The 19,733-nt window shown below is 31.6% G+C and overlaps 1 protein-coding gene across 2 annotated transcripts in view; it reads left to right on the top strand.

Annotated features, from left to right (window-relative positions):
- Positions 1–19,733, top strand: part of LOC106680401 (nephrin) — a 233,905-nt gene that overhangs the window by 108,821 nt on the left and 105,351 nt on the right. For both annotated transcript variants that reach the window (XM_067050553.1, XM_014420097.3), the window contains exon 3: positions 12,859–12,969. In XM_067050553.1, coding sequence (XP_066906654.1) covers positions 12,859–12,969 — 111 coding nt within the window. The remainder of the gene's footprint in view (positions 1–12,858; positions 12,970–19,733) is intronic.

The following is a 19,733-nucleotide window of genomic DNA, read 5'->3' as shown; positions in this document are numbered from 1 at the left end:
AACCTAAAATAGTTTAATTTAAAGTGGAATAAATTTGCAGTATGTAAGAAATTGCATTAATCATATGGAGATACAAAAATATAATGTTTGATTTATTTTAAATTTAAAGAAAATAAAGGAAACATGATAAACATTAACACTTTGTCTAAAGTGAGTAATCATACTTAAAAGTTATAGCTTTCTTTACATTCATTGTTTTAATAAATTAATGTTCTCTCCATTTTCTACTAATGCGTTCTTACCAAAACGCGTACCAGAACGTGTTTCTTCTCATACTAGGACAAACTGCTAAGAAGTGAAAAACATCTTCCTGACGTTGCAGAGTATACAAACTCCGCTGTCATAGATGGTCCAGGGTTTTATATCGATTCCACTGAATCATCTATAGTATTTTCTCATTGTCTCTGTGCTGTATCCAAGAATTCAATATCCATTCTAATATTTGTGCATACTTTTCAGATATTACAGACCCACGCCAACTTCTTGAAAATAATGTAACATACTAATTTTTAGCGTTAAAACTTCAGCATGCAAGAAATAATGAAATTTTTTACTCATGGATTGGTCGTTTAGAACGTCAATTTTTTAATTTTTTTTTTGTTGCTTGATAGTTAAAATTTAGTTCAGTTTTTAAAAAAATTTTCTCAATAATGTTCTAAAGAGCTACTTCTTGTTAAAATTCTCTTTCTGGAATATTAGACAAACATCTTACTTCAACAGCCAATGGAAAATTACCAAGGTTTTCCTCCAATGTTATTCGGAAGAGGAAGTTACAAACTTTATTTTCATAAAATAAGGATAATCTGTATTGTCCAGATTACGGCTTAAAATAAAAAAAAAGGAGGAAAAAACTGAAGTAAAAATATTAATCATGAATAAAAATTCACAAACAAATGAAAATATATGGCCTTAGGCAAACTTTTCTTATGCTAATAGCAAGATACTCTTTCCTGCGCTTGAAAATATGAGAACCACATGATACGGCCCTAATCCTGTGTTTTTTTTTTTAGTTTTTTTAAATATATAAAAATTAACTATGAGTTTTCCTAGAGAATCTCCGGTTCGTGCAATTGTTGTGTATTAGAGGCATGAGGATGCAGGTTGCGTAGTTTTTCCCTACTATCAGCTAATCAAAAATCACTGGTTAATTAAGGGTGACCCTAAGGAGGGGCTTATCTTAAGTGGCCTAGCGATCTGAGTCGGGTTGCCAGCACCTCAGCGGGCCACTGTTACCGCTAAGATATGTTTTTGCCGAGTCAGCTGATGGGTCGAGGAGATAGGGCAGGGCTCGGCTTCTGTTTTGCAACACTTACCCCTTCCCTACTTTCCTACCTTAATCGAATGTCCGTCTGGGTCCTACTTCCATGTGTCACTGCCCCATGCCTCCACAGTGTTCTCGAGATAGCGCAATGCTCTCAACAAATGCAATCAGTGATATATAATGCTGAGCTTTCTACCGGGAACCCCACGACTCTAATAAATCGAAAAATAGTACGCAGCAAATCACACAGAATCTATAAAAAATAGCACAAAAATTGAAACAAAAAAAACATTAGAATACTAATATTAAAACAGGTTTATACAATAGCGTCAAGCAGCAACGCCAACTATATAACATGACAGACAAATTAGATAAAATGATAAATCTAAATCCAATATAGGCTTGAATGTGAAACAATATATATTGGAGAGACAAAACAACTGGGAACCAGGATTAAACAACATATTAGAGACTGGAAAAATGTTAAGAATATAAATTGCACAGTATTGGCTAATCATAAATTTGACTTCAATCATCCCACCATAATAAACATCACAGAAACCAAAAGGATCTTAGAAGCAATTCACATAACTAAAAATATCAACAATCCTGAAAACTAAATAACAGATAAAAACAACTTAAATAAATCGCCTTAAGTAGAGACATAATGAATCGGGAAAAACATTTAGAAATAAAATTATTCAATTTAAAACCATAATTTTCAACTTGAATAGAAAAATGTATACATAAATATAATAGATAAATATAGACATATCAATAAGGAGTTAAAAAAAAACAGCACATAAGCATATTGGTATGTACAAAGAGATAATATCTAGTATAGTTTAACATTGATTTGTGCTAAAGGGGACAGATAATGGGTGGAGAAGTAGTTAGATGTTCTTTAAATAATGTTATATTGTAAATTTTCATTTATGTGTATATATGACAATATTTCAATAAGGAATAGATGCACCTGACAAAATGAGGTAAAAGTGATTATAAGGTTTTAATTGGATACATATAAAAAAAATGTTGGAAATGGTGTTTAAATTGTTGTAATTGTAGGTATATTATTAGATGAATATGGGGTAACCCCTAAACATAGTACAACAAATATAGAATATTGATACCATTCTAAATGGAAGTTTTTTCACTTCAACATCTTCAATAAAATACATTTTGGGTAAGAAAATCCAGAATAGCACTTTTCGTAGTTAGCAGGGCGCTTGAAATAGCTGCCTATTCTGCAAAAAACTTGAATTGTAAATATCTGGAATGTTTCTAGCAAAACACCATGGTACTTCATAAAGCTGTCCCTGAAAAATGAAGTCCCCATGAGGTAACTTAAAATAATTAGTGGATGATTTAGTTTTAGAAAGTGACAGTTGCACTGAGCAAATTGTCTGTCAGTAAAATGCTGTTCCCAACATTATACATTTCACATTATATATTTTTTTATAAATAGTTGTTGAAGAAATATCACTGTAAACAGATAACATCTCTACGCCACGTATAGAGGACTAGTGTTTTTTTTTTATTAAATTTCGCGAAAGCTGCCAATGAATTTTTCTTTTCGACATGTAAATGGCATAATTCAATGTCTCTAATTTAGTTCTGAACACCAACGCGATGTATAGAGAATACATAGAAATAAAAATTAGTTACTTATGTGAAGATTTGTTTTTTCTCTTTTCCAGAATTTTCGGACTAGCGTAATTTTTCCGAAAACGCTTCCATTATATCATTACTAAACACGTTACTGATAAAGCATAATAATAAACATAGAAATGTGGCAATTCATAATTTGAAAAGATGCCACCTGGGTATCCATAAAGTTCGTACCCAATTAAAACAAATTATAACTTTATTGGTCTAATGGGTTTGTTAAACAATTGAAGAATTACGATCAGTAAGTGTAATAGATAAATCTCTGCTTCATATGTAATTTAAACAATTTTCATTAACAAATAATTTCCTTAATTATTAATTTACTATTAGTTCTTTTATATCACTTTCACAGAGAAACCTCACGTGAATTCAGCACGTTGCTCCGTTCAATTCTCTTCTTGCTTTCGTCATGTTTGTATTCCGCTATGTACTTTTTTTGCATATGCCCCATTATTAGCTGAGCCATGACTGCTTTTATTGACTGACTCTCTACCTTTGATTCTGTATGCTCATTTCGAAAAAAAGAAAATGTGTCATTTTTTTGGTTTTTCTTTATGGTCACTTTTTTATAAGCTCTGAATTCTGTAAATTAATATTTATGATTTGTTAAATTTAAAAATAACATCAAAATTCTTGCCGTTTTTTAGAATTTACTAAATGTAATTACAAAGAATTGCGTGGTACGTAGCACTAAACGTCACTACACTTTTGTTCTGAAGAACGACGTGCGCTAAGAGTGTTAGCGAGTAAGCCTTCACGGTCATAAAACTCGATGGAACTTTATTATAAAAATTATTAAAAGACTGATAAATGTTTATAGTTTTCCAGGATATTAGATGCCCACCTCGGAAGTTTAGTCCATGTAAGTTTGCTATAGAGAGAGAAATTTAAGTGCTCGTATGCCTGTTGACCCAAAGCAGACATGATTCTTGGATCTAGGCCGATTTGTCGCTATTCTTGAACCTGAGTGATTCAGTGGGAAGGAAGCACAGGGTTGGCTCCTGAAAGCCGTTTATGAACCTTTGTGCGACCTATAGCTGTACCATGAAGATAATCCTTTGTGGCAAGTTAAGTGATGTTATCTCAGCTTTCCTTCTCTTAACCCCTTCCCTCCCCCGAACGTAAGCAATAGATATATGTAAAAAAGTTCTTCTTGGTCTGTACTATCAAACGAAAAAAAAAATTTTAGACAGAAGCAGATTAGTCGTTTTCATGCTGTTAATATAAGATGTGTTGTCTTAAGTGTTCTTATAAGTTCTATAATTAAGTGTATGCAGATATATATGTAGGAAAGGAAAAATGCTTTATTTAGCTGTGCTGGCCAAATACATTAGATTGCTGTAAAACACAGGATATCAATAAATCCATCATCGGACATATATATACTACATATATTAACATGATATAACAACATTTTTTTTGCTCTTTTACAATGAATAATCTTCTATTCACTAGATACAATATATTATAACTATTTTTCCCAATTTATTTAAAAATAAGTAAAATTGTCAATTTTATTCTCTTTGACAATCTTATTCCATTTATTTGGAAATTTTTATAATATAACAAAATAATAATATAACAGGAGCTTTCGTTAAAAAAAAAACAGTGTTACAGTTACTTTTAGCATTATTATTTCTAAAAATTAATTAGAGTCTCTCAAAACAATTTAAAATACTTGTTTGCTCTCATATTTGTTTATTTGCCTTAAAACTTCAAACTTAATTCAAGTAAAAAACCAAAACAATTATTATTGAATATTATACATAGTAACAGTTGCTGTTCATCTCAAGGAATAGTTATATTTTTTCAATAGAAGTTGGGATATTCTCCAAGGATGAAATGAATAACATCTGAAGTTTGAATTTCTATTATGATTTAAGATCTGCCTCTACTAAACAGGCGAGATAAAGTGAAAAACTTTGCGACCCGAGATAGCACAATCTACCCACACGTCCTACTAAATAAATCAAGTAATACAAATCCCTGCCCTTGATCCTCAGTCCTGGATTTTTACAGATCTGTAATTGGGTGTATTGTATCCAGGACGGATAAGTGGATGTATCAACTTACACTTATCTACTAAGGGAAAGATAACACTTTGATGAAAATCTTATCTGATGGAACTTATTATTTCTTCGAATGGTGTCTTAGAAAGAGATAATTTAATTTTAAATTTATTACACATTAGCAATTAACGCTAATTAAAATATTAATTTAAATTATTTAAATATTTTTCTCAACAGAAGTTGCTATAATTTTCTTCTTCTTATTATTATTTTCTTTTCAATCAGAACCCTTGATATTTCTTACTTTATCTATGTCTGTATATCAGAAGACGTTTCGGACAAACTATTTATTATCAAATCCATCTACAAGTTATTTTATCAGAAATATATAAATTACATGTATTGATGTATTAGATTTAAATTAATCATAATTATGTTAACAGATTGTACATTGATAGTAATCACTATATAAAATGAGAAAAGAAAATTGTTTTTAAAACTTTTATTCCTCTCATTATTCCAGGATTGTTCCAGAACTGAATAGTTTTTGAAATGAAGGTAGGTTTGCTTTGGTTTTCCAAAACCTCTTCAGTTCTGGCACAAATACGGAGTTGAATCACACACTGGAATAGACAACTCAAAGTAATATTTTTACCAAGTCATGTTTTAATTGTAAAAGTTATCAATCATTAATCACACTATGTACTCGTAGTTTTCTAATAATTATTGGAAGAAAGTATTTGTTCTGTAAAACTGTTTTTTTTTCATTGTTGGACATGATAAGGCAAACAATAAAGTAGCGAAACATGGCCTAAATAAAATTATATTATTGACTGATCCTCAAGACCCCTAAAAATGTAATACATACAACAGTAAAAAAATAAGTTATCGGTATACATGTATATACATGTATATATATATGTATATGTACACACACATATACATACATCTATACCGGAAACTAACTGAGAAGTTTAAATTAAGTTAGGAACTGACGGAAGGTGATAGTGTGTAATTAGTGGTGCTAGGATCGACTTACTGAGGACATTATACAGTTACTCCATGACACACTTGAGGGGACCCCAATTTGAAACAGCACTCTAGAAACAGCTTAGTGATAACTTTCAGGGCTTATACTATGTGCCTAAATGAGATGGCAAAGTGAAATATAAACAAACAGCTTACTATATTCGACAATCTATAAAAAAAGTTGATATATTCTGTTATCAGGGTTGTAGAAGGACTTTAAACTCTGTTTCGTGACAGGCGTACTTTATTAGCTTTTACTGTTTAATTCAAGTATATAAATAGACCTTTTGGGGGTTCTGATGAATGAAATAACAAGACAAGCCGAAAGGACTAATTAAATTTCCCCAATATGATCAACTTATTTATTTAATTACTCGGTTATCCGCCTATGTTTAATTATGATGTGTAAATATAATTTTGGTTTATACTAAATTATTTCATTTATTTTCTTATTATTATTTATTAATTTTTTATTTTTAGTTAGTATGTATGCATGGTATGATTGTATACATACATCCCTAATACCTATTTACATACCTAACTTGTGGCAGATTGTATTATTCTAACAAATATATAAAAAAAAGAAAAAGTATTTATTTAAAATTATGAGCACTATCTTCAGATCTGCTCGCCTGATAAAACCTATACCACCATTTTCTGCTACTGTTATTATTTTTTTTCAACAAATTTAACGATAATATTTATTGGATATTTTATTATTTATTGTATAACCGTTAATTTTTTTTAATTTAATAATATTAATCGATAAAAAATATTGAAAAGCTTCGAATAAGCATTCCTTTCATTATATGATGATAGCCAGAGTAGCGTTAACAAAAAGTACAAAACAGTAAAAACCTTAAGAGAGAGAATTACTTTATTGACAGGAAGCAATACTGCAATACAGTGGTAACACAATATAACAAATGTATATAAACAAAAAAGTGCATAGTGTAATTAATGATTAATAACTATTACAATTAAAACATTGCTTACTAAAAACATTTCTCACTTATCTATTACAGTGTGTTCTATATTGTGAATCAACTAACTCCAGGTTTGTGCCAGAACTGAATTGGTTTTGAAAAACCTAAGCAAACCTACCTCTACTTCAAATCCTAAATAGTTTTAATTTTAATAGTTATTAATCTTAAATATAAAACTACAAGTACATAGTATATATACTTGCAGTTTTATAGTAGAAAGTATTTGTTCTAAAAAAAACTTCTTTTTTCATTGTAAAGCATGACAATGGAAACAATAACATAGTTCAAAAAGTAAAAACATAGAGAGAGAAAGGAAAAAAAGGAACTCTAAAATCTCCAGAACTAATAACATACGGCCAACTATTAATCTTCCTATAAGAATTATTTTGGATTACATTTTGTTGAACGTTTATTTTTTACTAACCATTCTAGACTGTCTGTGTGTAGTGTGATAGTTGACAGTACATTTCGTGGGAGTGAACCTACTTTCATGACAGTACTACTTTCAACAGATGTAAGAGAGCATTTTAAGGCAATTTTGCTACCGTCATATGAAAGTTATTATAGCAGCGAGTGTCATACTTTCGACTGTATTATACTTATTGCCACGATAAAATATACTGTCGTGGTAGTACAAAAACAGGTCTAGCGTGATAAACGTCTGAATCTATCGCGGCACTACAGCTAGCTTCACTTATAACACGTTTTTAGTGATTATTTTTTATATTAAAATTTATTTTCATCATCAAAAAATACATTGATGTCCGCTACCTGGCAGATAAACCATAAATGTGTCCACTGGTACAAATTTCATGCCCTGCGATGTATTAGAATTTTGTAGAATCTCATAAACCTAACCTAGATATTCATTTGATTAACAGTTGCATACCTTGAAAGGCATATTAGTTTTGCATTAAAATTGTTCACCAATCTTACCAAATTCCAAATATTTACTGAGGCATGAACAGAGTTCTATTGTCAAGTTCCTCAGGCACTGCTGCACAATTATGTCCCTTTGATTGGAATCAACGATCAGATGGTGTAATAATAAACCGGATATTTTAGCTCTGTAGAAGTTACAAAGGCAGCTATATCCATTGAAACAGGAGTCTTCAACGATGAAAACATGTTCTACGTTGTAAGTGAAAAGAATAAATAGGAAACATCAACAGCTTTGTGAGAAACTGAAGCAACTCTATCGCCTCAAAGGGGATAGAGTGTTTCCTTTCATGAGTTGTATATAGCAATGGGTTTGTACCGGAGGAAGCTATTACAATTTGGAAGGATTTAACACTGTCTCTTCAAATACTGAACGAAAGACAAAATTTCTTAAGTCACATTCTATACATGACATATGTTGTATAGAAAGATCACATTTCTTGAGCGCCGTAAATACCTTTTATTTTTGTACAATGTTATCAAGTCAATGAAATGGATCGGCTTAAAAACAAATGAATTGGTGATTGCGAATTATATTTTCTGTGCTGACTTTAGCAGCGGGTTGATAAACAAAAAAAGAAGAAAAGGCTACTTAACGTTGTGGTAATTATATGTAAAAGGCATACTGCTACTCCCAAAATCAGCCATCCAAAATGGCTTATAATATTTTCTAAATTTCAAAAGAAATGTTCTAATTTGATGTTGGCTTTGACTATGAGAGAAAATTCTGAACATAAAATTACCTTAGCAAATCTTATGATAATAAATAAAACAATTTTAAAAAATAAAAGTGCCTTTATTTCACAATGATCAGAAATAAAAAAAATGTTCTGTTCTTTAAGTACAATCGAATATTGTTACTGTATTCGAAATAGAGACTTCCACTTTATTTCTTCTTGTCAAATCTCGAATTCCTCCAGACAGCAGAAGGAAAGAGACCATAATTTATGTCTCGGTTCAGACTGTTTAAGACTTGCCTCTCACCAACTTGTATGACAAGGCAACTCCGCCTTTCTCCTAGAAACATCTCAATGCTAAACTTATATAATACACTGGATTTTGCATTAAGTGGGCCTCAAATTTTGACACCAACTTCTAAGTTTGCAACATAACGGTTTCCTTTGAGAGGGGAATAGCTATTGTCTCTGGGAAGCTCAACTCTTAAATACACAGAACTTTATGAAACGGATCCCCGTAAAAATATACATTATTCCTTCGGCTGTTATTTCAGCCTCCTCAGTTTATTAAATGAAAATATTCTACTTCTCCACTTTATAATTTTAAAATGAGTGATGTTTTCACATAACTCTACATGTGCGGTATAAGTCAGCTGTTTAGAGATGTGTCCAGATTCTGTCTTAATAATGACTCTCGACATTTACTAGAGCCGTGGTTACAACACTAGATCTCAACACGCCAAGCGGTATAGGCCGGGATTTCAATGAGGGGACAAAAGGTATTTGCAATTAAATATGGTTGTAATTAGTACTTTTAAAGACATTGCTTCTAATATTTATCATGATTTCCGATCAGCCAATTACAGTGAATCATTGAGAAAGTGTAAGAACACAGCGATACAGTGTGCAAATGCTCAGTGAGTACTTTCCATCTACCTGAGGCTCGCTCGACCAAGATTTTATTTTTTTTTATATTGTATTGCAATAATAATTTGACACACTAGTTATGAATAAGCTCTAACTTCCATATTCAACGTAAACCCAATTGAACATATATTGCTTTTAAAAGGCAATTATGTTTCGAAAATCCAGAACCCCAACTTCGAAAATAGCAGCAAGTTTCACCTAGGCAGGAATTTTATATGGAATTTAAAAGAAAAAAAAAACCGTGGAAGAGAGGTTTGTTTGTTTGTTTGTTTTGTTTAGTGGCGCAAACCTTTGATTGGTCACCACCACCATTTATACCTTATTTAATTTTGCTTATATTTGTTTTATTTAACGTAATTTTTTATTTTTATAATTTTATTTTATACTATCACTCTAATTCTATTTTTTTATCAACGTGTCGAAGGGTTTTTGAAATATCTGGGTTTAATCCTAAGCTATTGAGGTGTGATGTAAAATATGGGCATTCTTGGAAAATATGGCTAATTGTCAAATTGTAGTTGCAATACTGGCAGTTCGGAGGCGTTTCTTTTGAAATAAGATAAGAGTGGGTGAGCCTCGTGTGACCTATTCTCAGCCTGGTCAGTACGACCTCCTCTCTACGGCATTTGCGACTGGAGGTACCCCAGGGCTTGACGTCCTTCATAATAATATTCAGTTTACTTCTTAGGCTTTCCACACAGATTGCCATTTATCCTGGATTTCCTTTTCAAGGGGTTTGGTCATTTCTGATGGAGTTAAAATTGTTTTACCCAGTCCAGGAAGCGCGAGTGCTTCTCTTGCAGCGTGATCAGCCAGTTCATTTCCAGCGATTCCTACATGACTTGGAACCCATATCAATATAATTGACATACCCATATTGTGTAGTGTGTTTAAGTAAAAATGGATGCAGGAAACTTTCGGATGCTCTGGATCCATACAATCTAAACCTTTTAACAAGCGTAATGAGTCTGTAATTATTGGTATATTGTTGTTGTTCAAAGACAAACAGAAGTGAAGTGCTAGACTTTATATCGCTGTCGCACTGAAATGACAAGTATACAAGAGTACGATTACACCGAAATGTTGGATAATTTTATATAATTTAAATAAACGAGAGTCTGGAAAGTATAAAATCAATAAATATTTATAATCGATAATTAAATATAAGTTCTAAGTTTTTTTTAAGTAACTAATTTATTTATAAAATTTAACCTTATATGGCACGAATATTAATACTATTCGTGGTGTCTTATTGGCCCCCTCTACTTGGCTCTGCAATGGTTAAAACTTATGGAAGAGAAATCAGGTCTTAGGGGTGTTTGTACAATTGTACTCAGAGCCAATAACTAAGTCCCCCATAAAGAACTTGGACAATAGCCGGAATAATCAAGTGCTCACAATATATCATTCCGATTAAATTAAATGTCTAACTTTTGACAGAGATCCCAGTTCAGGCTTTGGTCCCTTCAAAAGGTCTATTCCTGCTCCTCGTTCAACTCCCACTTGCTAGTACTTTGCTAATTCACCCTTGATCAATTGGTTTCCTCGTACCACCAACGCAAACGTTTTGAATGGCCAAAAGTTGGAGTTGAGGTCTAGATTTACTCAATGGAAAGCTTTAGGTAGTTATTGAAAAGATAGCAATTAAACCTGCTCCTTGAGAAATAGCCGTCCTTTCGACAACATTCCATTCTTGGTACATTTCATTTTCATGAACGATGGTAATATAAATGAGTTGGGGTAATTTTCCAATTAGAAGATAAATATATCATATTCTTCCATCATTTAGATTTCTACATTCTAGTCATTATTCTGTAAACTGAAAAATATTTCAGTTTTAGTTATATTTTAATTAACTTCTAATAACATTTAACCGACTTATCAAAAGAAATATAATTAAATCACATCTATGGACAATTTTAGCATTCAAAGCCTACATATATTTTACTGCTAAATAATTTATTTGCGCACTGTTACTTATGATAATTTTATATCTTGCTTCCGTCTAGATATGAAATATATAATATGGACAGTATTACTAGTATTAATATTTTGAGTCCAAAATTTCTAAGGATATACACGTTTTATGTTAAAAATTACCAATATCCACGAAAATGTAGATATGCAAATAGTCTAGCTCAAATATGGAACTGAAATGATATATTGAAGGAGATGTAAATGCCGAGGCTGTTATAGCAACTTTTTCACTGAATTCACCGTACTGGCTCTGACTATAATCACTTTTACAATTTTTTACATATAGTCGAAAAAGGTTAGGGATTTTGATTAAACTTATTATACCAACATACAACTAAGTCTCCTTCAATATCAGCTTGATTGTATCCTCAAAGAAATAGCACAACAGAGTTTAAATGCACAATTTTTAAACATTTTCTTTAAAGTATCTTTAATTTAGTTTGTTTGAAATAATAAACCATCTTTTATTGTTTGTTGTTCTAAAAACAGATAAATATGAGATACGAAAGAAATTTAAAATTAACTCAAAAAAGGAATATTTCTCAATCAAGAAATAAAATTAGTATCAAAGATGTACAATATACCACTGAAAATCCCAAGGTTTTCGGAAATTTAATGTCTAACTCAACAAGGCGTAGTGGAAATTGGAGAATGATGAAAAATTTTTAAATAAATATTTTCCTTTTTCCATGGCTATTTTGGAATTAGTTTCGCTTATGACTTTTAACTTACCCTTCTATGAAAAGGGCATCTTACCCTACTATCTTCGGGCATTACTTTCAACTCAAATTAGGGTAGTATTTGAGGGTGTGATGACCATATTGTTTTTAAAGATATACCACAGTATAAACAGTAAGATTACATTAAAAAAATCTGAGTTCAAAACAGTAACAGAAACTTGTAAGTAAAATATTACAAAACAAATTGTAATATTTAAGTAATTCAAGTATGAATATATATAAAATAAATGAATAGTAGAATAGTAATAAAAATGACCTTTTTTTTTTGAGTTTATACACATAAATATATTATGTAGTTTCGAATTTATCTAAAATAGATCAATTGAAAATTGATGCCTTAACAGGCTTGAAATAACAAGTTTTTTATTCAATGTTGTACTTCACTCTTTTGTTCATGGCTGTTTACAAATTATATGACTCTGTAAACTTTTCCCGATAAAATTAATGCATATTTGGTCATAGACGTGTTGAGCACTTTTTAGCCCTCGGTGCAGGAAATTCGGTAGCGGTTGATGTGTCGCTACGGGTTTGCATAAGTAATTAATTAAAGATAATATTTATAGATAATGTTTGAGCTTGGTAATTTATAGCTTTAAATGTGTAATTAATGTTAGGGATATTAATCCCCTCTGTGTGTTTCAGTGCCCCCGGACGTCCCCGTGATATATGATGGCAAAAGGCGGGACAAGACCAAGTTCCTCGAACCTTACAACGAGGGTACGGATGTCAACCTTGTTTGCGAAGTGTCATCTGGTAAGTTTTACTACCTTACTATCAACTATTATTTCTCTTTTTATAATTTATTATAACTTCTTTTTATATTTTAGTTTTTTTTTGTTTTATCAAATCTTCGTAATCCTCCGAAATGTATGAAGATATATTATAGATAAACATACAAAGATAATAGCATAGTAACGGCTATTTTCAAACATAGCTGATTTTCTTGAACAGTAGTACATCTTTCATGATACTAATTTTACTGTAGGAAGCATATTAAATATAAATTTTTTTAAAAAATATTGTGGCAGTAGTTCACCCATTTCAAAAATAATATGCCTGCTTTCAAGGAAAGAGGTCTAAATCAAGTTATATTTTCATTTTAAAGTATACAATATTTAAATAAAAGTCGAAAAATAACAGTATTGTATATATTCACAACTGTACTAAAAGTATATGCAACAAATACATTTGATGTTAGTTATAACATGACATGATACATGTGGAGAATCCATCTGTTGATAGGACTCCAATAACATTTCTAGAGGAGAAAATCTCGAGGCTTCTTCTTTTCAGACTCTATGGAGGAAAATCAGATAATAAAGAAGAAGCCAGGTTAGAAACAAGTGGATTTGAGTGGTTGAGAAGTTTATCATGGAAGGATTGCTTATCTGGTTCTTGCCAAATTGGCAACATATGGAACATTGAAGTCCTGATGGATGATTTGACTTTTGACAAAGTAAGGAGCATGAAGGATTTTAGATTGTTGGGATTGAACAGGAGAGGAATTCGAAGATTTAGTGGAGCCCCAAAGCTCAACTCCATATGTCCAGATTGGCCTTACTACAGTCATGTAGATCAGTCTTTTCTAATGAGTTGGAAGTTTAGATCGTTTGTCTAGTAAGTGCTGTATCAGTCAAAATCGACGAGTAGTTTCCTGTCTTTTCAGTCTTCGGTGAGGATTCCATTTCTGTCATTTTTCCAGATATGGTCCAATGTAACGAATTCGACCGACATAAGTGGAGTATTATTAAAGGATAGTATGCGGAAGAAATTATTTGATTGTATTTAATGATTACAGTAGAAAAACACATAATTTATTAGGCTATTATGGAATGAATACTTAAATTTCGGGATGAGATTGTTATTTATTAAAAATGAATGTTGTATTTTTCATTGAACCGAAGAATGATTTTTCGAGTAGGCACGTCTTAAGTTTAGAATTTTCTTGCCACGCAAAACAGTTGTAACAATATGCCAATATCTGTCTAAATATATGTTTTCATTATACTTGTAAAATTTATGTATTTCATATTACTGTAGATCTATCCGTAATTGATTCTTTTGCTGGCCAACACAATTATGATTGTAAAATGTGAAATAAATTCGTCATTTGATGCTTTTGATTTGTTTTATAAGAATTTTTGCACAGAACTACCAATTTCATTTACTCCCCGCTTCACCTTTCTGCCATATTTAACAATATACGTCTGTTGTTTTCAACTCAAATAATCGTAAAGTACAGTACCAAGTATGTTGCTGTTTATGAAAAATTACTGCTTTAAACATCTCGCAAACCATAATGTGTCACTGTTGAAAAGAGAATCAATTCGAACTAACCTCTTGAAAATAAAGAAACATCTAAACTTATCCCGTCGTTTAAGAAAAAATGAGTACAGTTTAATGTAGACACTTCTGTTCTCTGGTGGAAAAGTATAGAAATTGAAGTTTAGCAAAAAATCCGAAAACGATTTTTTTTAACTTTAGCCACTATTCAAGCAGTGATATTTTATATTACAAAGAAATGGAGGTCATAATATTATCTTTTCAAACATTCGCATTACTTGCCAGTAGATAACTTTTATAAAATCAATTTTATGTTTAAAAAAATCGATAAATATCATTGAACAGCTTTAAATAAAACTTTCTCAATGAATTAACTTTAATTCAATGTTATATTTTGAAAGAAATAAGAACGTTTTAGTGTTGATTGGCATTAGCCACTACTATATTGTACACTGTACTCGTATTATAGTTTCCTTCATGTCTATTGCAATAGAATCACTACATTGACAAATATTAATTAATGTATACTAACTATAAAAATTAACAATGTTTATTAGGTCACTGTTGATTTTTTTTATTAATGCCTAAAATTTGTTGCATAAATGCATACAAAATGTAAAAATCTGACAAAATTTCTACTGTAATGCCGGTTGCGCTATTGCTTGGCTAGTTGGATAGTGGTAGTGGAATAAAGTCGGCTGTAAACATCGTAAGATACTCCCACTTCTGGTCGTGGATACTGTTGCTAACTAAAAAGCTCCAGCCCTAGCGAATATTATATTTGTGTTGAGTAAGCAAACTGTTTAAATGTGAATCAGCTGGCTTAGGTATTCACAACGGCCTCTCTCCTCTCCTCTGCTATCTCCTGTTTATTTAAAAACTTCTTACGTGCCTAAAATTTTTCCATCTGCAATTTTTTTCCTTTTTGTTTTGGGCTCTCGCGGTGTTCCAGGCTTTTATTCCATTATAAAGAAAACTGTATTAATGTTCCTGATCCTTACCCATACGGTAATGTCAGCAGTATCAAACTGTGTGCCAGTAGCGGACTCTGTGAAATTGATATTAAAATATTAAGGACAGTAGGCGCTCTGCAATTCTTATTTTGGGGCTGATTGATGAGATCAACCTAATTGACCCACAATCAAGTTTTATTTCAACATTGGTTAACTATCAAGTGATTTTGTTTTATATACTTTTTTTTTCATTAAACTGAAAATTGGTGAACGCCTGATAACCCCCCCCCCCCAGACCCGAAAAAATCAATTGTGATAGTAACGCAGACAGTTATTTTTTTTTTTTAGCAGACATCTGTTCACTTGTAACTTGATATGATGTAACAAACATTATATCTTGTATCAGACAGGGGTATAATATTGGTCTTGATTGTGTCTCTTACTGACACAATTTAGTTGATTTTTTTATTGCAATATGCTCAATCGAAAAAATAAAATCAGAGCAAGAAAGGAAAAAGGTGTTTGTATCTTTTTTTTTTAGCCCTGCAAGGTGGGGCGAAACGTTAGCTCACAACAACTAATTTCACGGCTATTTGAGTTTTTGTTTGAACGCCTTACTTTAAAGTACGATCATTATAAAAAAAATAAAAAGGATAGGACCAGAAGCGGTTTCTTGATTTCTTTTTTCATTTTGATTTCAATATAACTTATTTTTTATTGTAATTTTCTTCAGTAATTGTATACATTAATAATAAATCCTGATATATCAAATATCATATTTTTTTTCAATGATATCAAGTATCTGATAATATCGCAATATCGATATTTTCCTCTCATAATATTTGACAATATGCACTCCGATGTATTGTATTCAATAATTTAAGACCATTCGAGCATTGATATTGTGCCGTGTACGGAGCTTCGGGGGTACTAAGCCCGACTAGGGGTTCCCCGTACACGTATTATATTGAAATTTATTCATCTATTCATGTATTTATATTATATATTTATATTTATTTGTATAATGTATCTCTATCGGTTCCTCATGGGAACCGGCTGACAAAGTATGCGCTATATTTAATTCAAACACTAGAAACCATAGACCCCCTCGCCATGGTATGCTAGATATGAATATCTGTAATTAATCATTGGAGTTCCTTTCCAACGGTATCGTAGAAGTAGACTTGACATAGTAGACTTGTTTCCTTATACTTTAATTACTATATTATGAATTGAGAAGTACCAGTTGGGATCTTTGATAGTTATACTGAGTCTAAGTTATTAATTCTATTATTTCCATTCAAATTACTATAGAAAAGGTACCAAAACAAGTAAGAGTACGTCGGTCGGCTTGGCAGTTGTCGCAGCAAAGCGTCCATATTAGCTTGGCTCCGCAGCCTCCCGGCTGCCGCTGCTGGATCTCTGCAAGGGATGACTCAGCCGCTTTCTCTTCCTCCAGACTCTTCTCTTCAAGTGTCCATCTCTGCTAGGCTGTCTCAGACTGTCTTCCTCCGTCCGACTCTCTAAGACTGTCCTTCTGTCCCAGACTCTCAGCTGTATTCACGTGTCCTCAAGTCTCTTCCTCCTGCCCTTTTTGCTTATTTTCTCCCCTCTCCTTCTGACTCCTCCTTCCTTTGATTTCTGTCCTTTGATTGGTTCTTCTATTTTCAGAGGGGGTGAGAAGGTCCAATGACCTTCGGCGAAAGTCGGACTTTCCTACCTTTCATGTTAATTTAAGGCGGCTTACTGTATTTTCCCTGAGGTTTTTAGAGTGGCCCCGTGTGAGATATATTTTTTTGGTAATTAAATATCCATTTCGATATTTGACATTCTTATTAATATCGATATTGAGGTTAGCAAAGATATTTCGATATTCCTTTGGTATTCTTATAATTATTGATATCGAAGTTTAGCTAAGATATTTCGATATTATTTTATCGAAATATAGATATTTTGTTATAGATAATTAAAAATTTTTATATAACATTTCAAAACGAAATTTCCACATATTGTTTCTATAATATAATATTCATTTCGATATTAAACATTCTTATGACTATCGATTTCGGAGGTTAGCAGCAATATTCCGATATTATTTTATCGAAATATCGCTATTTTGTTGTAGAAGTATCTATATTCCATATTCCATATTCGAAAATTACATATATTTTTACTATAATTAAATATCTTTATTGATATTTGGCATTCTTATTAATATCGATATTGAAGTTTAGCAAAGATATTTCGATATTATTTTATCGAAGTATCGATATTTTTTTCAAAAAGACTGGGAATGTTTAAAAATAAATATTGATATTTTGTTAATAAGAATGTCAAATATCGATAAGGATATAAAATTATAGAAACAATATTTGGAATATAACAAAATATCTTTATCGATATTTAGCATTCGTAGATTAATTATTTATTATATGATTGTATGAGAGTGGCTTATTTTATTATTAACATACACTATTTTTGATCCATTTTACTCTCAACATTTATTCTTTAAAAAACTCTCCAACGTTTCGGCCCTCAGGCCATTTTCAACGAGACAACCTATAAAATGTTTTTGTTTTAATAATAATTACATTATTTCCCTAACTGCATACTGATTTCTTTGGCCATACCTTAAAAATTGATGTCATTGTTTTTAATCTCCTTTGCAGGCTAATTGCCCACATTCTGACGAATCCAGCCTACGAAAAAACACGTCAAGAAACGCATTATGTATTAGGAAATACACCACGCGAGGACTAAGACCTCCATGGTCTATCCCCCATATAATAATAATTGATCTATGCATTTTAAATATTACCAAATTACTAACATGTCATTACTATAGGTTTGAAAACGACAGTATTAACTATTACATAAAACAAATAATTATTAATATAGATTATTTTACTTAAAACAAAGACGAAATAATTGCAATATTTTATTAAATGTTTTAAGCTTTTGCTTTCTTGATCCTCTAAGGTTTCTACTAGAGTTACTTCATTTTATCTGAATCATCCTTCCACCCACCCCTCCCCATTTCACAAAGCATTGGAGGACTGAATAAAAGTGAGATTCTAAATACATTTTTCCTCTGGTTACACAAAGGGTAAGGAAAATCTAAAAAAAAAATCTCTCTTTTATTGTGAAATAATTCTCTCCTTGATAATTTTATTTCCATCACTGAATAATTTTTAGAATCCATTTGTAAACTAGAACTTAAGAAATGATGTCAGATTTCGAACACTACATTGTCAGTGTCAGCAACTACCTACTTTATGAAGTAAAGAACGTCTAACAGTTTGTTAAATATATTAAAAATTGCATAATTTAATATCGAGGATCTTTTACTGTATAAAACATTACGCCAGGCCACCACAATGTAATTTTTTAAAAATCTCTTCAATATTTCTGATGAATCTTACTACTGAATTTTAACATCTATTTTTAGAAATGAGTATAGCTGTTCCAAGAACACTTATTTGTTATTATAAATAAATAAGATTAATTCACAAACCTTGTTTTTTTTTTACATTTATATTCAAAGATGTATTAAAAACAATTCAATTTTACTACGTATGAAAAACAAGCTTTATACAATCCCTAGTGACGAACTGTCTATTTGGAAGCATTGAACGCTTTCATCACTTAAGATATTTCATGTTTCAAATATACATATATACCAGGTCAGGAAACGCGCGATGTATTTCTTAAGTACATCGCGTAAGTCCTTGGACCTCCACGGTCAGTCGCGCCAATGGAAAAAAATACTATAAAAATAAATTAGCCCATGAAGGGTTTAAGGTGTAGAGCATTTTAAGGAAGTACTGTTACGGTTTTACTAGGAGGTGATTTGGTCAGAACATGCTCGACCGCTGGATTGTTCCCCAATTAAGGGTACCCCACTTTATGAGGCTCCTGAACCTACAGCGTTGACTCAGGGCTATAGTAACAGAATAAATCATAATTATTTGTCTCAACTGGGTTTGAACCGGGGTCGTTGGAGTTACTTGTACAGTTCTTTACTCACTGAGCCACTCCGCTACCCCCATTAATTAGATAAATAATTATTCTACAACGAAAATTAATATTGATGAAATGAGAAGGACTTTTACTCCTGTGGCTCATGCGAGCCTGAATGCAAAAAGGTTTTTTACTATTGATGAATGGAATATGGTCCGGGTGCGGTCAAAAACGTACGTGGACGATCTCTTCCTGGTCCTCAATCCTGACAGAATCCCCGAGATCCTATCAGCCTTTAACTCCTACCACCCTCGTCTACGG

This window comes from Halyomorpha halys, unplaced genomic scaffold (genome assembly GCF_000696795.3).
Source record: "Halyomorpha halys isolate HHAL.00 unplaced genomic scaffold, Hhal_1.1 Scaffold260.1, whole genome shotgun sequence".
Classification (NCBI taxonomy): Eukaryota; Metazoa; Arthropoda; class Insecta; order Hemiptera; family Pentatomidae; genus Halyomorpha; species Halyomorpha halys.
Note: the sequence above shows the minus strand (reverse complement) of the source record. Positions and strands in the feature narration are given on the sequence as shown.